The sequence below is a fragment of the Brachyhypopomus gauderio genome, chromosome 2 (genome assembly GCF_052324685.1).
Source record: "Brachyhypopomus gauderio isolate BG-103 chromosome 2, BGAUD_0.2, whole genome shotgun sequence".
Taxonomy (NCBI): domain Eukaryota; kingdom Metazoa; phylum Chordata; class Actinopteri; order Gymnotiformes; family Hypopomidae; genus Brachyhypopomus; species Brachyhypopomus gauderio.
This window is the reverse complement of record NC_135212.1, coordinates 46,911,894-46,936,187: the sequence shown is the minus strand read 5'-3', so window position 1 is coordinate 46,936,187 and position 24,294 is coordinate 46,911,894. Positions and strand designations below refer to the sequence as shown.

The 24,294-nt window shown below is 42.8% G+C and overlaps 3 protein-coding genes across 3 annotated transcripts; all 3 read left to right on the top strand.

Moving 5' to 3' along the window:
- LOC143508496 (zona pellucida sperm-binding protein 3-like) lies at window positions 1-1,973 on the top strand. Its single transcript, XM_076997041.1, has 6 exons — window positions 1-615; window positions 690-808; window positions 889-992; window positions 1,064-1,592; window positions 1,670-1,761; window positions 1,868-1,973. The coding sequence occupies exons 1-4, from the start codon at window positions 43-45 to the stop codon at window positions 1,243-1,245; spliced, it is 978 nt and encodes a 325-aa protein (XP_076853156.1). The 5' UTR covers window positions 1-42; the 3' UTR covers window positions 1,246-1,592; window positions 1,670-1,761; window positions 1,868-1,973.
- A 4,348-nt stretch (window positions 1,974-6,321) lies between these two features.
- Window positions 6,322-8,312, top strand: LOC143508495 (zona pellucida sperm-binding protein 3-like). Its single transcript, XM_076997040.1, has 8 exons — window positions 6,322-6,950; window positions 7,025-7,143; window positions 7,224-7,327; window positions 7,399-7,576; window positions 7,654-7,771; window positions 7,842-7,927; window positions 8,005-8,096; window positions 8,207-8,312. The coding sequence occupies exons 1-8, from the start codon at window positions 6,378-6,380 to the stop codon at window positions 8,263-8,265; spliced, it is 1,329 nt and encodes a 442-aa protein (XP_076853155.1). The 5' UTR covers window positions 6,322-6,377; the 3' UTR covers window positions 8,266-8,312.
- Window positions 8,313-12,686: 4,374 nt separating this feature from the next.
- LOC143508494 (zona pellucida sperm-binding protein 3-like) lies at window positions 12,687-14,690 on the top strand. The gene is made up of 7 exons (XM_076997039.1): window positions 12,687-13,327; window positions 13,402-13,520; window positions 13,601-13,704; window positions 13,776-13,953; window positions 14,031-14,304; window positions 14,382-14,473; window positions 14,585-14,690. Exons 1-5 carry the CDS (start codon window positions 12,755-12,757, stop codon window positions 14,167-14,169), a joined length of 1,113 nt encoding a protein of 370 aa, XP_076853154.1. The 5' UTR covers window positions 12,687-12,754; the 3' UTR covers window positions 14,170-14,304; window positions 14,382-14,473; window positions 14,585-14,690.
- Window positions 14,691-24,294: the final 9,604 nt, after the last annotated feature.

Genomic DNA, 24,294 nt, shown 5'->3' with positions numbered 1-24,294 from the left:
TTTTTAGGGAGAAGAAGAAGAAGAAGAAGAACAACAACAACAATGGGTTTGAGCAAAGTGGGGCTTGGTGTGGTGCTGTTGCTGGGTGTGTTTGTGTTGTCTGATGCACAACTACAAGGAGTGTTCAAATCTCAACTTCCAGCTGGACTACAACCTCATCAGCAGCCTCAAGCAATAAGGCAAGTGGTTGCTGGAGGGGCTTCTCAGGGGAGCCATGTTTCTAACCCCACAGGGCCTGCACAAGGCTCATTTAGCCAGCAGTCCTGGAATCCTGTGCAGATACCTGTGCAGCAGCCTTCCAATGTTCAGTCCCAGCAAGTATTTCAGGGACCTGTGAAGCAGGTGGCATGGCATTTCCCCAATGACCCTCAACTACCAGCAAGGCAGCCACTAATGCAGTTTCAGATGAGCCCCCCTGTTCCTACTGCAAGTGTAGCAGCAGAGTGTGGTGAGACTGGCGTACATGTGGAGGTCAAGAAGGACCTGTTTGGAACCGGTGAGCTGATAAATCCATCTGAGATCACCCTGGGAAACTGTGCCGTCAGTGGGGAGGACCGTGCTGCTCAAGTTCTCATCTTCCAGTCAGCACTGCAGGCCTGCAACAGTACTACCAGTGTGAGTGTCTATGAAGTGAACGCTTCAGTGCTGTGTTAAACCTGCATGCAATAACACCACTTCTTTCTTAACAGATGACTCCAGATGAGCTGGTCTACGTCTTCTACGTCCGCTATGTTCCCCACAATTTTGCTCACACTCCTATTGTGAGAACTGTTGGTGCTGAGGTTCGCATCGAGTGTCACTATCCAAGGTATTGGACCCTACCAGATGTGCTGTTCAGTATTATTTGGAAGGCTCTGTTCAATCTGATGACCATCAAATGCTTTGTAGGCTCCACAATGTAAGCAGCAATGCTCTGATGCCTGCCTGGATCCCATATGCTTCTACCCAAGTTGCTGAGGAACAGCTTGTCTTCTCCCTGAGGCTCATGACAGGTTTGTCCCATGGCTACACCAGACCTACTGATCTGTGCCAGAACTGGACCTAATGAGGTTTCTTCTCCCAGATGACTGGACATCTGAAAGGCTCTCCAACCAGTACTTCCTGCATGATGTGATCAGTGTTGAGGCATCTGTAATTCAGTTCTACCATGTGCCCCTTCGTGTGTATCTGGACACCTGTGTGGCCACGGTGTTTCCTGATGTGACTGCAGTCCCCAGTTATGCCTTCATAGATAACCATGGGTGAGTGGCTTCCTTGTGGGCTTTGTGATGGCTGTAGAGATCAGCTAGTTGTGGTCTGACTGCACAAATGATTGCAGGTGCCTGATTGATGCCAAGCTCACAGGTTCCCATTCTCACTTCCTGCCCCAAACTGAAGCAGACAAGCTGAGGTTTCAGTTGGAGGCATTCAAGTTTCAGCAGGACAACAGTGGTTTGGTATGTAAGCATGTTTGGTAGGGGGGTGAGTAGAATGACTGGCTGTCTGAACTAACCCCTGTCTCTCCAGCTCTACTTCACATGCTTTATGAAGGCAACTCCAGCTTCTTACTCTGCTGATGCTGAGCACAAAGCTTGTTCGTTCTCTAGCAACAGGTATGTGGCTGTGGTCCTGAAACCAGCAGGTTACTGGTGAGGCCTAGCTGGTAAACTTGGGTATTCTGGCTTTACAGGTGGACTGCAGCATATGGGCCTGACCAGGTGTGTGGCTGTTGCGAGACCACCTGTAGCTTCCGGAAGGGTCGAGACTTGTCTGAGGACGGAGGTACGTGCCGGTACCTGATCCTTCTTGGAGAAGGTCTGGAGCTTGGACTAAAGGTGATGTGAACTTGCAAGCAGAGCCTAAATCCCTTCCCCCCTTTTTTTTGCAGGTACTCTGCTGGAAGGAGAAGTAATCCTTGGTCCAATCATGGTTAAGGAGAGTGCTTGATGGCCCCATGTCTTGAATGAAATAAACCTTGTGCTTTGACTCCACAACCTGTCCTGTGTTGCTATGCAATTGGGCTGAGCCTAGTCTAGGTCTTCAGCTGTCATGTAAATCAATGTATTAATTGCCAAATGTAGCTTAAGGTGATCAAACCTGAATTTGACCTAGGTTTCTACATGGCATTTTGAGCAAATGACCAACTGCCAAAGGTCAGGTGAAATTGCTGTACACCTGCATGCCAGCTTTGATGCCAAACCCAGACATGAGTAACAAAGGAAGGTTGGTAGATGCTGCTGGAGAAAGGTGTTCTCATAATAGGCACAACTTTCTTGTCTTGGAGATCTTTCTGAAATGAAGTTCGGGTAGCTGCATCTCCTGAAAATGTCATTTGTAATGGTTCATGAAGCAGTCTTGCTCTTGCCATTTGAGCCTACCTTCAGTAATCCCTAAAATTGGCCTAGAATGCATGTACACCTTATACTTGGTTTGACCAAGGCCGTAGTGGGACGTTATCTGTGCTGTTTACACAAGCAAAGCTTATTTGGACTAGAAGTCTTGGGTGGATCAATATTGAACTTTTGCTGTAGTCAAATTTATTTATATAGTGCTTGAACACATGTGTCAAAGCAGCTTTACAATCGTATGGGTCCAGATCCCTAATGAGCAAGCCAAAGGCGACAGTGGCAAGGAAAATCTCCCTATGATGGTGGGGATTAGGAAGAAACCTCGGGAGGACCAAGACTCAAAAGAGAACCCATCCTCCATTGGGCGGCCTGCTAGCACAAGTCCGTATTTGTGGTCCAAACGTAGTTCTATAGTTGTGGTTCTAGTTCCCAGGCCAAGTAGTCACAGTACCTTTAGTGCAGATGGTATAAGCAATCCATACATTCATCCAGGTTAAATAACTAAATGATGGTATTGGTCGTCAAAGCATCGGAACGTGATCGCTAGTGATATTTTGACACTAGCAATGTAGGAGCATTGAATCGGACACACATGACGTTCGATAATAGAACGCGATGCTTGGGTGATATTTTGATGTTAATGTTGCGTCTCGGGGACGTGTCTGTGCTATCTAGGCATTTGTTAAACTCATTCGTTAGAGTATTTGAAAGTATGCTTAAAATATCCCTTTCATTAACCTTTTGTGACGTCAAGTGTTACCAGAAAAAGAAAAATCAACTTGCAAAATTACCATCATCACCAGCAGTCTTGTTTGTACTTTTTTTTGTATGTTTTGCCATTGTCATACCCTGAGATAGATGCTTAACCTGCGTTCTGAAATACCCCCCAGGGGCCTCATGTACAAAGACTTGCATGGATTTCTTACTAAAAACTGGCGTACGTACAAATCCAGAAAATTGCGTACGCAAAAAAAAAGCTGGATGTATCAAACCGTGCGGGAATCCACAGACATTTCTTTTGTACATCCCAATCAAGAGAGTGGCTGACTCCTCCTGTGACACGCCTCCTTATAAATATGCAAATTCATTAAAATTTGCCCTGCACTGGAAGAGTTTCCTATCTGATCAATTACAAACCATGTCTAAACAGGGAAAGAAGAGGAACTTCACCGAATGTGAAGTGGAGACGCTCCTCAATGAAGTAGAGGTGCGGAAAAAATGTTTGTTTGGCACGTTGTGGCATTACGGCAAAGTGCAAAAGGTCTGAGAGGGACAGCATGTGTGAAGCTTTAAATGTTGTGGGGTCAGAACAATGCACACTGGCAGAATTATATAATGCACCTAAAAAATGCGCTCACTAGCATCAGCCACTCAATAAAAGAATTGGTTCAAATTTGAATGCTGTCTCTTACATTTTAATATTGTAGCTATGATTTGTTGCATTGCTTGTATGGAACCTGGGTTAGGCTGTGCTTTAATTTGTTGTGGCTCTGGGTCCGCTGGTTGCTCAACCACCTCTAACAAGGGCACGGCATACCTGTGCGCAACATTGTGCAGGACCCCACATGCCCTCACCATACGACACACATTCTCTGGCCGATACAGTAGCATTCCCACGGTCCTGTCCAGCCAGCGCCACCAGCTTTTCAGCTGCTCAATTGCCTTCTCCACGACTGACCGGGTGCGAGAATGGAGAGAATTGTATCTCTGCTCCCGGTCAGTCTGTGGATTACAAAGGGTCATTAGCCACGCATTGAGCGCGTAGCCGCGGTTTCCCAAGTAATTTAACAATTACCCATGTTTTAAATGAATGATTCTAAGCTGGAAATGTCACATGCTTTTATTTAAATGCTTTAAATTTGTTGCTTACCAAGAAGCCACCCATCACGCACTCTGCTAGCTTGTAATCTTATCCCAACCATGCTGTTTGTAAGGATGTACAAATCATTGGGTTGACCTAGGCCAGCGTGCCACTACATTAGTAAGGCACATTTTTGCATCAGATTATTTGCACGTTTATGGAATTAAAGTGCTTTTTATTCACATGAGCAAATTCCTCCTCAGATGGTGCCTTTATAGAAATGTGCAGTCAATCGCTCCGATTACATTAGGGAAACCAGCTATCGCTGCAAATTGCGCTTTAATGGTTGCCTGGTAAACGGCTTCATATGGAAACCATATGTAATTAGCTGATAGGCAGATGATCTCATCCAAAACAGTTGGCATGGTAAGGCTCAAAGATGACTGGGATATCCCCGACCGGTCTGCCAGTTCTCTTTGAAACGAGCCTGTCGCCAGGAAGCCGAGCGTTGTCAGCACCTGTAAAGGAACTGGCAATGCGCGACTCCTCGCGTTTCTCTCTCCAAAACTGGACCCAACTCAGCACAAGAGGACAGCTCTTGGAAATCTGAAACGGCTTATAAGCCAGTCATCATCATGGGCCAAAATGTCATAATGGTCACGGAAAACGCGCTCTCGGCGAATTCGGCCATTAGCAATATCTTCCAGTAATGCCAACGCTGCCATCTCCTAAGAACTCCAGCACAACATTTCATGCATGTTTATATAATCTAGGCTAAGTGGAAACGCGTTGAATTATTTCAGTAAGGCAATGAAAATGTCTGATTAATTTAGTATTTAATTTTCAGATTAATTTACTTTATTTCACACAATAAGGGCTTACTACAATTTGTGTGTAAATGATATCTTAATAGTTGTAATTTCAATGCATCACCTTTAAGTGTCACTAATTGACAAAAACACATTAGAAACATGCGTACGCCTGAAGTGAAAGTGTCGTCAGGGTACGCACTTTCTCACGTTCAACTCACATTTAGTACATCTGACCGTTTGCGTGAATCATAGCGTACGCAATGTTTTTGTACATACGCACCGTTCATACATGAGGCCCCAGGTCTGTTAGATGGTTGGTTTATAGTTGAACCAATGAGTGGAGGTGTTGATGTAAGTAGATTTTTTTTGGTTTATTTGTACTTTTTTGTATGTTTTGCCATTTCCAGTTAATGGCAGTGTTATTTAGGGTGTTCATTAAAAACACCCTTGTATCGAATGGGCTATGGTGGCTTGCCATCGCTCTTTAATATATCCCATACTCTCGTTTGATTGTATCTACCCTCACCTGGAAGCAAGGTGTGACACACACACACACACACACACACACACAGTAATATAAACCACACAACTCCCCCCTCCCCATATATATGCCCCTGCCATAAACACACACATGCACAAATTTAAATTCTTACATAACATAGAATTATCATTGAGATACATTTCAAATACACTAGGGCTTCAATGGTGATGTAGATGCAGGTGTCTCCCATCCAGTCCTCAAGAAACCCATAGCACCAACACTATACATGGACGAATAATCAGGCCAGGTGCCTCTTTGTCTTGGAGCATTTATTCCTTGCCATCTATGTTAGGTAAATCATTCATTTGTACCGATGAAATTCTCCCACATTGCTAAAGTCTCAAAAAAACATCACTGGCGATCACGTTTTGATGCTTTGATGACTAATAATAAGATTATTTCATTATTTAAACTGGATGCATTTGTCAATAAAAAGATAAATATATGGATTGCTTATAATTGTACTATCAATTATATCATTATATCATATAAACATCTGAAATAAGGTTAAAAAAAACCTGAGGCAGCAAAATTGCTCAGAACCTTGTGCCATTCTCAAAACGTTTGCCCACTACTATATATTCTGTACAAGAGCACTCTTTAAAGGTGCCAACTAGTACTGAAAATAGTTCTTTAGGGCAATTCTATAGAACCATACACCCATGCAAACAACAGTTTAAGAGCCTGTTTTAAGAGTGAGGAGTATTGATTTGTGTCAGCTGTGAAAGAGTAGTAAAGTCATCATCAGGTTCAGAGAGACGTTAAGCTCATTAGCAGGGGGTGGGGCTGCAAGCCTCCTTTATGGTATAAAATGGAATGGTCAAACAAGACTGCTATGTGTGAGCTTTTTTAATTAATTGTTTTTAGGGAGAAGAAGAAGAAGAAGAACAACAACAATGGGTTTGAGCAAAGTGGGGCTTGGTGTGGTGCTGTTGCTGGGTGTGTTTGTGTTGTCTGATGCACAACTACAAGGAGTGTTCAAATCTCAACTTCCAGCTGGACTACAACCTCATCAGCAGCCTCAAGCAATAAGGCAAGTGGTTGCTGGAGGGGCTTCTCAGGGGAGCCATGTTTCTAACCCCACAGGGCCTGCACAAGGCTCATTTAGCCAGCAGTCCTGGAATCCTGTGCAGATACCTGTGCAGCAGCCTTCCAATGTTCAGTCCCAGCAAGTATTTCAGGGACCTGTGAAGCAGGTGGCATGGCATTTCCCCAATGACCCTCAACTACCAGCAAGGCAGCCACTAATGCAGTTTCAGATGAGCCCCCCTGTTCCTACTGCAAGTGTAGCAGCAGAGTGTGGTGAGACTGGCGTACATGTGGAGGTCAAGAAGGACCTGTTTGGAACCGGTGAGCTGATAAATCCATCTGAGATCACCCTGGGAAACTGTGCCGTCAGTGGGGAGGACCGTGCTGCTCAAGTTCTCATCTTCCAGTCAGCACTGCAGGCCTGCAACAGTACTACCAGTGTGAGTGTCTATGAAGTGAACGCTTCAGTGCTGTGTTAAACCTGCATGCAATAACACCACTTCTTTCTTAACAGATGACTCCAGATGAGCTGGTCTACGTCTTCTACGTCCGCTATGTTCCCCACAATTTTGCTCACACTCCTATTGTGAGAACTGTTGGTGCTGAGGTTCGCATCGAGTGTCACTATCCAAGGTATTGGACCCTACCAGATGTGCTGTTCAGTATTATTTGGAAGGCTCTGTTCAATCTGATGACCATCAAATGCTTTGTAGGCTCCACAATGTAAGCAGCAATGCTCTGATGCCTGCCTGGATCCCATATGCTTCTACCCAAGTTGCTGAGGAACAGCTTGTCTTCTCCCTGAGGCTCATGACAGGTTTGTCCCATGGCTACACCAGACCTACTGATCTGTGCCAGAACTGGACCTAATGAGGTTTCTTCTCCCAGATGACTGGACATCTGAAAGGCTCTCCAACCAGTACTTCCTGCATGATGTGATCAGTGTTGAGGCATCTGTAATTCAGTTCTACCATGTGCCCCTTCGTGTGTATCTGGACACCTGTGTGGCCACGGTGTTTCCTGATGTGACTGCAGTCCCCAGTTATGCCTTCATAGATAACCATGGGTGAGTGGCTTCCTTGTGGGCTTTGTGATGGCTGTAGAGATCAGCTAGTTGTGGTCTGACTGCACAAATGATTGCAGGTGCCTGATTGATGCCAAGCTCACAGGTTCCCATTCTCACTTCCTGCCCCAAACTGAAGCAGACAAGCTGAGGTTTCAGTTGGAGGCATTCAAGTTTCAGCAGGACAACAGTGGTTTGGTATGTAAGCATGTTTGGTAGGGGGGTGAGTAGAATGACTGGCTGTCTGAACTAACCCCTGTCTCTCCAGCTCTACTTCACATGCTTTATGAAGGCAACTCCAGCTTCTTACTCTGCTGATGCTGAGCACAAAGCTTGTTCGTTCTCTAGCAACAGGTATGTGGCTGTGGTCCTGAAACCAGCAGGTTACTGGTGAGGCCTAGCTGGTAAACTTGGGTATTCTGGCTTTACAGGTGGACTGCAGCATATGGGCCTGACCAGGTGTGTGGCTGTTGCGAGACCACCTGTAGCTTCCGGAAGGGTCGAGACTTGTCTGAGGACGGAGGTACGTGCCGGTACCTGATCCTTCTTGGAGAAGGTCTGGAGCTTGGACTAAAGGTGATGTGAACTTGCAAGCAGAGCCTAAATCCCTTCCCCCCCCTTTTTTTTTTGCAGGTACTCTGCTGGAAGGAGAAGTAATCCTTGGTCCAATCATGGTTAAGGAGAGTGCTTGATGGCCCCATGTCTTGAATGAAATAAACCTTGTGCTTTGACTCCACAACCTGTCCTGTGTTGCTATGCAATTGGGCTGAGCCTAGTCTAGGTCTTCAGCTGTCATGTAAATCAATGTATTAATTGCCAAATGTAGCTTAAGGTGATCAAACCTGAATTTGACCTAGGTTTCTACATGGCATTTTGAGCAAATGACCAACTGCCAAAGGTCAGGTGAAATTGCTGTACACCTGCATGCCAGCTTTGATGCCAAACCCAGACATGAGTAACAAAGGAAGGTTGGTAGATGCTGCTGGAGAAAGGTGTTCTCATAATAGGCACAACTTTCTTGTCTTGGAGATCTTTCTGAAATGAAGTTCGGGTAGCTGCATCTCCTGAAAATGTCATTTGTAATGGTTCATGAAGCAGTCTTGCTCTTGCCATTTGAGCCTACCTTCAGTAATCCCTAAAATTGGCCTAGAATGCATGTACACCTTATACTTGGTTTGACCAAGGCCGTAGTGGGACGTTATCTGTGCTGTTTACACAAGCAAAGCTTATTTGGACTAGAAGTCTTGGGTGGATCAATATTGAACTTTTGCTGTAGTCAAATTTATTTATATAGTGCTTGAACACATGTGTCAAAGCAGCTTTACAATCGTATGGGTCCAGATCCCTAATGAGCAAGCCAAAGGCGACAGTGGCAAGGAAAATCTCCCTATGATGGTGGGGATTAGGAAGAAACCTCGGGAGGACCAAGACTCAAAAGAGAACCCATCCTCCATTGGGCGGCCTGCTAGCACAAGTCCGTATTTGTGGTCCAAACGTAGTTCTATAGTTGTGGTTCTAGTTCCCAGGCCAAGTAGTCACAGTACCTTTAGTGCAGATGGTATAAGCAATCCATACATTCATCCAGGTTAAATAACTAAATGATGGTATTGGTCGTCAAAGCATCGGAACGTGATCGCTAGTGATATTTTGACACTAGCAATGTAGGAGCATTGAATCGGACACTCTTTAAATCGCAACTCTGACACACATGACGTTCGATAATAGAACGCGATGCTTGGGTGATATTTTGATGTTAATGTTGCGTCTCGGGGACGTGTCTGTGCTATCTAGGCATTTGTTAAACTCATTCGTTAGCGTATTTGAAAGTATGCTTAAAATATCCCTTTCATTAACCTTTTGTGACGTCATTCTAGGTGACGTCAAGTGTTACCAGAAAAAGAAAAATCAACTTGCAAAATTACCATCATCACCAGCAGTCTTGTTTGTACTTTTTTTTGTATGTTTTGCCATTGTCATACCCTGAGATAGATGCTTAACCTGCGTTCTGAAATACCCCCCAGGGGCCTCATGTACAAAGACTTGCATGGATTTCTTACTAAAAACTGGCGTACGTACAAATCCAGAAAATTGCGTACGCAAAAAAAAAGCTGGATGTATCAAACCGTGCGGGAATCCACAGACATTTCTTTTGTACATCCCAATCAAGAGAGTGGCTGACTCCTCCTGTGACACGCCTCCTTATAAATATGCAAATTCATTAAAATTTGCCCTGCACTGGAAGAGTTTCCTATCTGATCAATTACAAACCATGTCTAAACGGGGAAAGAAGAGGAACTTCACCGAATGTGAAGTGGAGACGCTCCTCAATGAAGTAGAGGTGCGGAAAAAATGTTTGTTTGGCACGTTGTGGCATTACGGCAAAGTGCAAAAGGTCTGAGAGGGACAGCATGTGTGAAGCTTTAAATGTTGTGGGGTCAGAACAATGCACACTGGCAGAATTATATAATGCACCTAAAAAATGCGCTCACTAGCATCAGCCACTCAATAAAAGAATTGGTTCAAATTTGAATGCTGTCTCTTACATTTTAATATTGTAGCTATGATTTGTTGCATTGCTTGTATGGAACCTGGGTTAGGCTGTGCTTTAATTTGTTGTGGCTCTGGGTCCGCTGGTTGCTCAACCACCTCTAACAAGGGCACGGCATACCTGTGCGCAACATTGTGCAGGACCCCACATGCCCTCACCATACGACACACATTCTCTGGCCGATACAGTAGCATTCCCACGGCCCTGTCCAGCCAGCGCCACCAGCTTTTCAGCTGCTCAATTGCCTTCTCCACGACTGACCGGGTGCGAGAATGGAGAGAATTGTATCTCTGCTCCCGGTCAGTCTGTGGATTACAAAGGGTCATTAGCCACGCATTGAGCGCGTAGCCGCGGTTTCCCAAGTAATTTAACAATTACCCATGTTTTAAATGAATGATTCTAAGCTGGAAATGTCACATGCTTTTATTTAAATGCTTTAAATTTGTTGCTTACCAAGAAGCCACCCATCACGCACTCTGCTAGCTTGTAATCTTATCCCAATCATGCTGTTTGTAAGGATGTACAAATCATTGGGTTGACCTAGGCCAGCGTGCCACTACATTAGTAAGGCACATTTTTGCATCAGATTATTTGCACGTTTATGGAATTAAAGTGCTTTTTATTCACATGAGCAAATTCCTCCTCAGATGGTGCCTTTATAGAAATGTGCAGTCAATCGCTCCGATTACATTAGGGAAACCAGCTATCGCTGCAAATTGCGCTTTAATGGTTGCCTGGTAAACGGCTTCATATGGAAACCATATGTAATTAGCTGATAGGCAGATGATCTCATCCAAAACAGTTGGCATGGTAAGGCTCAAAGATGACTGGGATATCCCCGACCGGTCTGCCAGTTCTCTTTGAAACGAGCCTGTCGCCAGGAAGCCGAGCGTTGTCAGCACCTGTAAAGGAACTGGCAATGCGCGACTCCTCGCGTTTCTCTCTCCAAAACTGGACCCAACTCAGCACAAGAGGACAGCTCTTGGAAATCTGAAACGGCTTATAAGCCAGTCATCATCATGGGCCAAAATGTCATAATGGTCACGGAAAACGCGCTCTCGGCGAATTCGGCCATTAGCAATATCTTCCAGTAATGCCAACGCTGCCATCTCCTAAGAACTCCAGCACAACATTTCATGCATGTTTATATAATCTAGGCTAAGTGGAAACGCGTTGAATTATTTCAGTAAGGCAATGAAAATGTCTGATTAATTTAGTATTTAATTTTCAGATTAATTTACTTTATTTCACACAATAAGGGCTTACTACAATTTGTGTGTAAATGATATCTTAATAGTTGTAATTTCAATGCATCACCTTTAAGTGTCACTAATTGACAAAAACACATTAGAAACATGCGTACGCCTGAAGTGAAAGTGTCGTCAGGGTACGCACTTTCTCACGTTCAACTCACATTTAGTACATCTGACCGTTTGCGTGAATCATAGCGTACGCAATGTTTTTGTACATACGCACCGTTCATACATGAGGCCCCAGGTCTGTTAGATGGTTGGTTTATAGTTGAACCAATGAGTGGAGGTGTTGATGTAAGTAGATTTTTTTTGGTTTGTTTGTACTTTTTTGTATGTTTTGCCATTTCCAGTTAATGGCAGTGTTATTTAGGGTGTTCATTAAAAACACCCTTGTATCGAATGGGCTATGGTGGCTTGCCATCGCTCTTTAATATATCCCATACTCTCGTTTGATTGTATCTACCCTCACCTGGAAGCAAGGTGTGACACACACACACACACACACACACACACACACACAGTAATATAAACCACACAACTCCCCCCTCCCCATATATATGCCCCTGCCATAAACACACACATGCACAAATTTAAATTCTTACATAAAATAGAATTATCATTGAGATACATTTCAAATACACTAGGGCTTCAATGGTGATGTAGATGCAGGTGTCTCCCATCCAGTCCTCAAGAAACCCATAGCACCAACACTATACATGGACGAATAATCAGGCCAGGTGCCTCTTTGTCTTGGAGCATTTATTCCTTGCCATCTATGTTAGGTAAATCATTCATTTGTACCGATGAAATTCTCCCACATTGCTAAAGTCTCAAAAAAACATCACTGGCGATCACGTTTTGATGCTTTGATGACTAATAATAAGATTATTTCATTATTTAAACTGGATGCATTTGTCAATAAAAAGATAAATATATGGATTGCTTATAATTGTACCATCAATTATATCATTATATCATATAAACATCTGAAATAAGGTTAAAAAAAACCTGAGGCAGCAAAATTGCTCAGAACCTTGTGCCATTCTCAAAACGTTTGCCCACTACTATATATTCTGTACAAGAGCACTCTTTAAAGGTGCCAACTAGTACTGAAAATAGTTCTTTAGGGCAATTCTATAGAACCATACACCCATGCAAACAACAGTTTAAGAGCCTGTTTTAAGAGTGAGGAGTATTGATTTGTGTCAGCTGTGAAAGAGTAGTAAAGTCATCATCAGGTTCAGAGAGACGTTAAGCTCATTAGCAGGGGGTGGGGCTGCAAGCCTCCTTTATGGTATAAAATGGAATGGTCAAACAAGACTGCTATGTGTGAGCTTTTTTAATTAATTGTTTTTAGGGAGAAGAAGAAGAACAACAACAATGGGTTTGAGCAAAGTGGGGCTTGGTGTGGTGCTGTTGCTGGGTGTGTTTGTGTTGTCTGATGCACAACTACAAGGAGTGTTCAAATCTCAACTTCCAGCTGGACTACAACCTCATCAGCAGCCTCAAGCAATAAGGCAAGTGGTTGCTGGAGGGGCTTCTCAGGGGAGCCATGTTTCTAACCCCACAGGGCCTGCACAAGGCTCATTTAGCCAGCAGTCCTGGAATCCTGTGCAGATACCTGTGCAGCAGCCTTCCAATGTTCAGTCCCAGCAAATATTTCAGGGACCTGTGAAGCAGGTGGCATGGCATTTCCCCAATGACCCTCAACTACCAGCAAGGCAGCCACTGATGCAGTTTCAGATGAGCCCCCCTGTTCCTACTGCAAGTGTAGCAGCAGAGTGTGGTGAGACTGGCGTACATGTGGAGGTCAAGAAGGACCTGTTTGGAACCGGTGAGCTGATAAATCCATCTGAGATCACCCTGGGAAACTGTGCCGTCAGTGGGGAGGACCGTGCTGCTCAAGTTCTCATCTTCCAGTCAGCACTGCAGGCCTGCAACAGTACTACCAGTGTGAGTGTCTATGAAGTGAACGCTTCAGTGCTGTGTTAAACCTGCATGCAATAACACCACTTCTTTCTTAACAGATGACTCCAGATGAGCTGGTCTACGTCTTCTACGTCCGCTATGTTCCCCACAATTTTGCTCACACTCCTATTGTGAGAACTGTTGGTGCTGAGGTTCGCATCGAGTGTCACTATCCAAGGTATTGGACCCTACCAGATGTGCTGTTCAGTATTATTTGGAAGGCTCTGTTCAATCTGATGACCATCAAATGCTTTGTAGGCTCCACAATGTAAGCAGCAATGCTCTGATGCCTGCCTGGATCCCATATGCTTCTACCCAAGTTGCTGAGGAACAGCTTGTCTTCTCCCTGAGGCTCATGACAGGTTTGTCCCATGGCTACACCAGACCTACTGATCTGTGCCAGAACTGGACCTAATGAGGTTTCTTCTCCCAGATGACTGGACATCTGAAAGGCTCTCCAACCAGTACTTCCTGCATGATGTGATCAGTGTTGAGGCATCTGTAATTCAGTTCTACCATGTGCCCCTTCGTGTGTATCTGGACACCTGTGTGGCCACGGTGTTTCCTGATGTGACTGCAGTCCCCAGTTATGCCTTCATAGATAACCATGGGTGAGTGGCTTCCTTGTGGGCTTTGTGATGGCTGTAGAGATCAGCTAGTTGTGGTCTGACTGCACAAATGATTGCAGGTGCCTGATTGATGCCAAGCTCACAGGTTCCCATTCTCACTTCCTGCCCCAAACTGAAGCAGACAAGCTGAGGTTTCAGTTGGAGGCATTCAAGTTTCAGCAGGACAACAGTGGTTTGGTATGTAAGCATGTTTGGTAGGGGGGTGAGTAGAATGACTGGCTGTCTGAACTAACCCCTGTCTCTCCAGCTCTACTTCACATGCTTTATGAAGGCAACTCCAGCTTCTTACTCTGCTGATGCTGAGCACAAAGCTTGTTCGTTCTCTAGCAACAGGTATGTGGCTGTGGTCCTGAAACCAGCAGGTTACTGGTGAGGCCTAGCTGGTAAACTTGGGTATTCTGGCTTTACAGGTGGACTGCAGCATATGGGCCTGACCAGGTGTGTGGCTGTTGCGAGACCACCTGTAGCTTCCGGAAGGGTCGAGACTTGTCTGAGGACGGAGGTACGTGCCGGTACCTGATCCTTCTTGGAGAAGGTCTGGAGCTTGGACTAAAGGTGATGTGAACTTGCAAGCAGAGCCTAAATCCCTTCCCCCCCCCCCTTTTTTTTGCAGGTACTCTGCTGGAAGGAGAAGTAATCCTTGGTCCAATCATGGTTAAGGAGAGTGCTTGATGGCCCCATGTCTTGAATGAAATAAACCTTGTGCTTTGACTCCACAACCTGTCCTGTGTTGCTATGCAATTGGGCTGAGCCTAGTCTAGGTCTTCAGCTGTCATGTAAATCAATGTATTAATTGCCAAATGTAGCTTAAGGTGATCAAACCTGAATTTGACCTAGGTTTCTACATGGCATTTTGAGCAAATGACCAACTGCCAAAGGTCAGGTGAAATTGCTGTACACCTGCATGCCAGCTTTGATGCCAAACCCAGACATGAGTAACAAAGGAAGGTTGGTAGATGCTGCTGGAGAAAGGTGTTCTCATAATAGGCACAACTTTCTTGTCTTGGAGATCTTTCTGAAATGAAGTTCGGGTAGCTGCATCTCCTGAAAATGTCATTTGTAATGGTTCATGAAGCGGCTTTCTAACCACTTTGGGCCAGTGAGGGGTCATAAACTGTACACACAACGAATGTTTAATCTAACACCCGGGAGGGATATGTCTGGCCAATTTCCCTGAAATTTCAGGGTGGAGCCCCTTTTTTTTTTTTTTTATTCCCAATTATTACTACAGCAGACTGAGCATACTTATCTAATGTATTAATCAAGAATAACACTTGCATTCCTATTTTTTGGTGATTAAAGAATGGCAATCCATTGTCATTTAAGAGCCGTGGTGCAGTAGCTCCTGAGGGCAAATAATTTTCTGGCAGGACACTTTTGTTTGGTTTTTTTAGGTTTAAATCCTAAATGTTTAATTATGAACATGCAAGCAAAAGCTCTTGGATAAAGACAGCAGGGAAGTTATGCAAATTGCTAGATTACATTTCCTGTCTATTGAGCCATTTAACTACATTATCCACAGAAACACTTTTGGTGGCATCAACTCATCCGTTCACAGCATCGGACAACCACTGGTAAGCCAGACCATCTTCTAGGTGCTTTATGGAATTCATTTTACATGTAGATTTAGGGCGTTTAGCAGACGCTCTTATCCAGAGCGACTTACAAAGTGCTTTGCATCTGTTCACAGAATACATCCTAGATAGTAGCATATATGTATCGGAATTCAAGATGGCCTTGAGCCAGACTACTACTAAACTACAGGAATCAATTTGTAGAAACGTGTAGCCAAGATGCAAAATGCAGGTTAAATATGTAAACATAAAATTTAACCATATATATATCACATGTGCCAGTGATTAGCATGTGGCTCCAGCAGGCTTAGCTATAGCAGCAAAACTAAAGGGAGGGGCCTGGAGGTGACCACAGTCTCTCACTGAGCCAATGCTTTCACCCAGTAGTTACACACTAGAGTGAATGCATGAAGGGTGGATGATGGCATCAACATCTCTGATTACTCAATATCCCAGAAGACTCAATGATTGGGGGCCCCGAGCTCCATACCTTCATATGTAGTATATTAACTGAAGGCTTGATTAAATAGGTCTTGAGTCTTGAGCTTAAATTTAAAGACTGGAACTGTGAATCTCGGATTGGAGCTGGAAGACTTCGATAAGTGAAACTGTATTTTGAGAGTGCAACATCTACTACCAGTTACCTTCTAGATTCTTGAATTAGTGTATTTACAACCAAAACAACAAATGAAAGTGTTTGTCTGGTGACAGATATTTAGAACAACAAAATGCCCTAATATTTGAAGCCATTTTGAAACAAGGGTGAAAAGCTCAAGACCCAAAACTGCATGTTTCAGTTTAAATCAGCAGAAAACTCGCATCTCAAAAGGGAGACTAGTTGTATGTTTCACTGCCCACATTGTTTAAAGAACATTTATCCTCATGCAATAAGCACAAAACATCCAACAAAGAAACACATCAGTAATATGTTACATTTCTATAGTGCCTTTCTCAACCCCGTGGTCATGGTTCAATACAAACAGTACAACCTTCATTCATCTGTATGTATTTCCTTTTGAAAGTCCTAGTCCTAGTGGGTCTGGTTTTCATCATTGACATTTCCCAACTGGAAACAGTTCAAAAAGTGTTTTATGACATCCCAAAAAGGAGAGACGTGTGTGCTAAAACACAAAGCAGCCTCTGCCATTATCCAAGATTAATCATTTCATTATCATGTCTACTCAATGTGTCTCTTCAAAGATAGAAGACAAACACACACAGAACAGAGCCGGCTTAAAGAGATTTGGTGGACTTACATTTGAATGCCACAGACATATTCATCATAAGCCATGGCAGACAGTGTTAAGTACTAGGAAAAAATAGCATTAGGTATAAGTTGGAAATAATATTTAGAATTACAAATGACATTTTTGCTTTACAGTTGTGGCAGCATTTGGATTAGTCCAATTTATGCAGGCTATAACGGGTGTGACAACGTTTGTTAGAAAGTGACCTTCATGACACCATGACCTAAAGCAATGTGCTGGTTTTGTTTTGGGAATTTAATGTCTTTTTGCCCTTACTGTGAAAACAGCCAGCTTCACTAAACATCTGTCCATCCACTCTCTCCTGCTGGTGATGGTAAGGTGTGAAGAGTCTATAAATGATTTAACTAATCTGATATTTCAAATAGCTCTTATTACTATTGTTGGCATATCACTACATCAGTCACACACAGATAATCAAATAAAAAAATCCCTTAGTTATGCAAATGGATTCTTGATTATTCTGAGAAATAACGCTATCCATAACTAGGCTTAAAGATTACTCAAGCATCTTATGCATGATATATTTATATGTAATAAAAAGACATGTGAAAATGTCTCCAAAGTGTGACTATACAGTTTTTTTGCGGATATATTAAAGATATGTTAATATATTTGCACATTGTGGGAAATATTAGAATGGGTTCTTCAAAACATTACAGCCTTTGGTGCTTGATCAGTGTGATAAACCTGGGGTGGGTTTCCCGAAACATTCTTAGCGCTAAGTACTTCTTAACCTCATACATTTCATACGAGGTTACGAAGTACTTAGCGCTACGAACGTTTCGGGAAACCCACCCCTGTATGATAAGAAAACTTGGGCCGTGTGGAACACCATAAGGAACATAATCAGAATGGTCCAGAATGTCTTCTGGAGGTGGTTGACGGGTAACACCACTGCTTGGGCAATAAGCAGGGCATGTAGACTGCAAACGCAGAAGAATGCGAAAACTGGAAGAGTAACGTGATTAATTTTTGGCCCTGGTGTCCATCTTCCTCCACAGGTCAGAATGGTCTACGCAAGGTCTTTTGACATCACATGTTTGAGACCAGACTAAGAGAAATGGCAAAAGTTCAGTTGTGAATCTGTTCAATATCCTACATATAAAGGAAGTTCTGAATTTGTGTTACACTTGGCATTCCCATCATCACTTCTTAAGACCCACCCTGTTGGTGCTACATAGATGTTTCTGCCCATGACAAGAACAGATCTATTGTCCTTAACTAATAAAATGTATTTGTGAGGTACATATTTTGAGTAATCTCTAAGCGCACATCACATCACTGTGTCTAGGATTTTAAGGATTTAAGGGGTGGAGATCAAGAGAATTGAAGCTTTGGGCTTTGAGAGAAAAAAGTCCAGAAGGACCATCAGGTGTAATAAAACACTTGTGTTTTTTCTGTGCAGAGGGTAGAATTAGCTCCTACCATAACCACAGCATAACAAAGTCAGATCAACATCAGTCATCAGTTAACAACCACCCTAAATGACATTACACACAGTGCAAATATTAATATTAATTTTGTAAATATGTAGTGTTCACTGAACAGCATACAGTCACTAACATTGGCCAATGAATGTCAGAGATACAACTACCCCACACATCCACAGGCTGAATGGAAATATAAGCTGAATTAATAATTAAAGAGACCTCCAGGCTGGATTCCAGATGATGATGCAAGCAGCACCCACACCCCACCTACCAGACCACAACAGCCCGTTTTAAACCCACGACCAGAGGCTGGTCAGGAGCATGGCGCATAAGTTCACTGAATTCGTACACCTCATAGTGATGATTTTCCATAACTTTAATGTAATGGCTTACATTTTTATTGGTTCGTATATTACCACATCACTTTATATTTTAAGCTATCAAGTATTTCCTTCAGTTTTAAATAAATAATAATGTGGTCTTGTAGACAACATGGTTTCTGCTGAATAGTTTGTGACATCAATCAATCAATCAAATTTTATTTATATAGCGCTTTTTACAACAGTTGTTGTCACAAAGCAGCTTTACAAGTGCCGAGTCCTAGCCCCCAGTGAGCAAGCCAAAGGCGACAGTGGCAAGGAAAAACTCCCTAGTTTTTTTGCATGAGGAAGAAACCTTGAGAGGAACCAAGACTCAGGGGGGGAACCCATCCTCCTCTGGCCGACACCGGTCACCATGACAACAACAATAATATAGACAGAATGTAGACAGAATGTAAAAGATGCAATAATGTCCATTTAGACCGAAAAATATGTAATAATGTCCATCATGGTGTAGGCATCCGGTTAGGCAGGAGGTGGCCGGCCAGGATGGATCGCTTGTCTCTCCTCATCTCATTATTCCTCAAGCAGGCGGGCAGCCATGTGGAGAAATGAAACAGGGAAAATTAGCTCTGTATGAGGACATATACAGGACAGGTAAAATTATAAACATTTCTGGAGTGTGGCAGCAACTCCGGCACTAAGTTAAATTATTACAGCCTAGCTAAAAAAAGGCAGAACCAGAAGGTAACATAGGCTTGGGGGCATTCTGAGACAATGGCATCCGTCCACTGCACTGTCAACAAACTTGAGTGACCACGAGCAGTGACAGGATGACAGCACCAGCACCCCAGTCTACCATAAAACCCTTCGTCTATGAACCCCTGGATCTGTACCTTTATCTAAGGGGGATATTAATTATCAAACGCTAGACTAAATAAGTGGGTTTTCAACCTAGATTTAAAGATTGTGACTGTGTCAGAGTCCCGGACACATTTAGGAAGATTATTCCAAAGCTGGGGGGCCTTATAAGAAAAGGCTCTTCCCCCTGCTGTTACCTTGTTAATTTGTGGAACTAATAACAGACCAGCACCCTGTGATCTTAGTTGACGTGGGGGTTCATAATAGGAAATAAGTTCCTGGAGGTATTCAGGAGCAAGCCCGTGTAGTGCTTTATATGCTAATAATAGAATTTTAAAATCAATACGAAATTTAACTGGGAGCCAATGCAGGGCTGATAGGACTGGTCTAATATGCTGAAATTTTCTAGTTCTGGTCAGAACTCTAGCTGCGGCATTTTGAACTACTTGAAGTTTATTTAGATTCCTATTTGAACATCCTGACAGTAGTGAATTGCAGTAGTCTAGTCTAGAGCTAACAAAGGCGTGCACCAATTTTTCTGCATCATCCTGTGATAATGCATTTCTTAATTTGGCAATGTTGCGGAGATGTAGAAAAGCTATCCTAGTAGTATGATCTATATATTTATCAAATGATAGGTCGGAGTCGAGTATGACGCCTAGGTTTTTGGCTACTGTGCCAGGTGTAATGGGATAGTCTGCAAGATTAAGCATTAAGTTTGGAATTTTCTGTCTTGCGGCCTTAGGGCCCACAAGGAGAACTTCTGTTTTGTCCTCATTTAATTGTAGGAAGTTTAGAGACATCCAGCATTTAATATCTCTTACACAGGCCTCAATTTTTCCTAAACTGAGTTTGTCATCGGGTTTGGCTGATATGTAAAGTTGAGTGTCATCCGCATAGCAGTGAAAATTGACACCATGTTTGTTTATAACTGTGCCCAATGGTAGCATATATAATGTAAATAATAGTGGTCCTAAGATGGAGCCTTGCGGGACCCCATATTTAACCATTGTACGTTTGGATGAAATATTATTGAGCTCTACAAACTGATAGCGATTTGTTAAGTAAGACTGAAACCATGAAAGGGCTGTGCCTGAGACTCCAACCCAGCGTTCTAACCTTTCTAGCAAGATCCTATGATCAATTGTGTCGAAAGCTGCACTAAGATCAAGAAGCACTAACAGTGATACATAGCCTTGATCTGATGCAAGGAGGAGATCATTTGTTACTTTAACTAATGCTGTTTCAGTACTGTGATGGGGCCTAAAACCAGATTGGAACTTTTCAAATGTGTTATTCCTATGCAGATATAGGCATAATTGCTGGGCAACAGCTTTTTCTATGATCTTAGATATAAATGATGTGTTTGAAATGGGTCTATAATTAGATAGCACAGTCGGATCAAGATTTGGTTTCTTGATCAGAGGTTTGATAATTGCTAATTTACATGATTTGGGCATGTGACCTATTGTAATGGATGAGTTAACTATAGTTAGAAGAGGTTCAGTTACAGCTGGTAATACCTCTTTTAATAACTTTGAGGGAACTGAGTCTAATGTGCAGGTAGTACAATTTAAGGAAGAAATTATTTTCTCTAATTCTGATTTTGGGAGTGGATGAAAAGCATCAAGTTTTTCTCCCGGTATGTAATTTAAATCAATATCAACCAAACCAGATGACATACCAGTTGTATTGCTAATAAAGGGTTTTATATTTTGTCTAATATTCTCTATTTTATTATCAAAGAAATCTATAAATACATTACTAGTGAGGTTTATTGGAATCTGAGGTTCTGTGCCTGCTTGATTTTTTGTAAGTTTAGAAATAGTATTAAAAAGAAATCTAGGATTGTTTTTATTTTTCTCTATCAGTGAGGCTAAGTATGCTGAGCGTGTTTTAGTGAGTGCCCGTTTGTAGTCAATAATGCTATCCTTCCAGGCACAGTGGAATACTTCCAATTTAGTAGATCGCCATTTCCGCTCTAATTTACGTGCTATTTGTTTTAAGTTTCTAGTTTGGTCGGTGTACCATGGGGCGAGCTTTTTGGATCTAGCTTTTTTATATTTTAGTGGAGCTACTATATCTAGAGTTGATCTGCAGGTATTCTCTAAGTAGTCGGTTAGACTATCTAACTCTCCTGGATCGGATGGCGAGTGGGCTAAAGCAGTTAAGTCAGGGAGGGTTTCAATAAACCGTGTTGCTGTTGATGAATTTATTGAGCGCTTTATACACTGCCGAGGAGACGGGCGGGTATTTATGTTAAGGTGAAAATCGAATTTTACTAAATAATGATCGGAGATTGCTACGGTTTGCGGGAGTATGTTTATATTATCTACGTCGATACCCAGCGTTAATATTAGATCTAGGGTATGATTTCGATAATGTGTAGGTCCTACTACGTTTTGTTTAATGCCGACAGAGTTCAATATAGAAGTAAAAGCCCTTGTCAGTGGATCCTCCGCATTATCAAAGTGTATGTTAAAGTCTCCTACCATTATTATTTTGTCACTACATACTGCTAAATTTGCTGCAAAATCGGTGAAATCGTTTAAGAAATCTGAGTAAGGCCCTGGTGGTCTGTATACATTAGTTAGGGAGAATGTACTTTTATTTTCAGATGGACTAATAACATTAATAGACTGCATCTCAAATGAGTTTGAGATATCTAAGTATTTCTGATGAATTTCTAAACAATCACGATAGATTATACATATTCCACCTCCTCTGCCTGACAGTCTAGGTCTATGTATATAACTATATCCCACAGGAGTGGCTTCGTTTAGAGTTAAATAATCACCAGATTGAACCCACGTTTCAGTTAGACAAAGAATATCAATTTTCTGGTCTGTTATAAGTTCATTTACAAAAACTGCTTTTGAGTTGAGCGATCGAATATTGATTAATCCAATTTTCAGATCGGTCATATAGGTTGTAATAATTTGATGTGAAGTCTGTATATTAGTTAAAAACTTCGGGCGGACTATTTTCTTATGATTTAGTTTAACCCGGGGCACAGACACAGTCTCAATCCTAAGGGAACTTGGTGACGCCTCTAAGCAGCTCGCAGACAGGTTTAACCCATTAGTCTGCGGCCTGGTCGCGACCCTGGACAGTCAGCAGCTTCTAGTGCTACTCTGCCGACTAGCTAACAGGCTATGGGCTATGCTGCAAGATAACAGGGCAGCGCCATCCCGGGTGGGGTGGACACCGTCCCTGCCTAAAAGACCAGGCTTGCCCTCGAACTCTTCCCAATTATTAATAAAGCCCACTTGATTTTCTGAACACCACTTGGACATCCAGCGGTTTAGCGACGTGAGCCTGCTGTACTGCTCATCACCGCGCCGCATTGGGATGGGGCCAGAGCAGATTACGGCATATATTTGTGTTTTAGCCGCAAACTGGGACAGGACTCTCTCTGATAAGGACAAGCAGAGTGAAGTTGATGACTTAACTCCCCATTCTACTGAGCCACCAGAGTCACCAATCAGTGCTGATCCTACAGCAGGGATGGGCAACTTCCATGATAAAGAGGGCCAAAAAATTTTCAGCACTATTATTGGAGGGCCACATGACCACGCACTTCAAATAATTGGATATGAAAGACACTACAAATTATTCTCAATAAGAACACATTTTCAATGAATTCAGATCTGTATGTTTATTGCACCAACATACATCTATTTTCTGCATATAAATGCATTAACATGCCCTTAATAAGCAACGAAGACAAAGCATTTGCTTAATAAAAAAGTGCAAAAAGGAATTTGAACTCCTTCATATCAAAGAACTAACGCGTAGCGCGCTGCGGTGCGAGGAGGCGGACACAAACGCTGAGAAGAGCGAGATTTAATAAGGGGAATTCCATAGGCGAAGTCGTTTGTACAGACACGGGTCAAAACGGGAGAGCCGTCCAAGTGGTCAACAGGACAGGCAGGAGTCGTAACAGGAGAGCCATTCACAACGGAGAAACACAACGGAGACTGAAAATATCAGAACAGCGATGACAGATAATCCACAAAACCGAACAAACCACAAAAAACCGACAACGGGCGAAACACAGAGATACAAGTACACAGGACTAGTTGCGTCCGAAATCGCGTACTTAAGCAGTACGTTCTAGATTTCGGTGCAGTACGTTATTTAAGTACGAGATTGGTCAGTATGCATCCAACTTCGGACATACTACGTCCGCCATCTTACCTGTCACATGACCTATGACGTTACGCTACTAAATTAAAAGCCCCATTTGACAGTTTTCTAGTTTATGGTCTGTTCGCGATTTACATTAGATTTGCTTCATTTACATTTGCTTCATTTACATTGACTTCATTTACATTTCATTTTACATTTACCTCGTCAAGACAGTTCTTGCGATGGTATTCTCTGCAAGACGGCGTCGAGTAGTAGCTCGGAGAAGATTCCTCAGGAATTTGATCATTTACCTCAGGAGAAATGTAAGTACCGCTATCGTCTTTAGCAATCGTAGCCGGCACTTACTACATACATATTTGTGCTATATTACTGATTGGACAGCACAAATCAATGACATCTTAATAATAAGATGATTAAAAATACAGCTTCAAGTTATATTTCTAGACCAGAGGTCACTAACAGGCGGACCGCGGTCCGGATCATACCTGTCAAGTGTCCCGTTTTGGCCAGGACAGTCCCGTATTTTACCGCTCTGTCCCGGCGTCATCCCGTATTTTTATTTGTCCCGTATTTCCGATATCTCACGCCGAAAAAAATATCCAGTTTATTTACCTCAGATCCCCATATATGATTCAATACGTTACTAGTTCGCTAGCTCTGGCGCCATCCACCGGCGATATAACACTGAATCTGTGTCCATTTTGCGCCCTCCCTAACT

Excerpts from the sequence above, each read along its gene's own strand:
- LOC143508494 (XM_076997039.1), top strand. The coding sequence starts at position 12,755 with ATGGGTTTGAGCAAAGTGGGGCTTGGTGTGGTGCTGTTGCTGGGTGTG. Across the intron at positions 13,521-13,600 it reads ATCGAGTGTCACTATCCAAG|GCTCCACAATGTAAGCAGCA; the intron begins GTATTGGACCCT and ends AATGCTTTGTAG. Across the intron at positions 13,705-13,775 it reads CTCCCTGAGGCTCATGACAG|ATGACTGGACATCTGAAAGG; the intron begins GTTTGTCCCATG and ends TTCTTCTCCCAG.
- LOC143508496 (XM_076997041.1), top strand. The coding sequence starts at position 43 with ATGGGTTTGAGCAAAGTGGGGCTTGGTGTGGTGCTGTTGCTGGGTGTG. Across the intron at positions 616-689 it reads CCTGCAACAGTACTACCAGT|ATGACTCCAGATGAGCTGGT; the intron begins GTGAGTGTCTAT and ends CTTTCTTAACAG. Across the intron at positions 809-888 it reads ATCGAGTGTCACTATCCAAG|GCTCCACAATGTAAGCAGCA; the intron begins GTATTGGACCCT and ends AATGCTTTGTAG.
- LOC143508495 (XM_076997040.1), top strand. The coding sequence starts at position 6,378 with ATGGGTTTGAGCAAAGTGGGGCTTGGTGTGGTGCTGTTGCTGGGTGTG. Across the intron at positions 7,577-7,653 it reads GCCTTCATAGATAACCATGG|GTGCCTGATTGATGCCAAGC; the intron begins GTGAGTGGCTTC and ends AAATGATTGCAG. Across the intron at positions 7,928-8,004 it reads TGTTCGTTCTCTAGCAACAG|GTGGACTGCAGCATATGGGC; the intron begins GTATGTGGCTGT and ends CTGGCTTTACAG.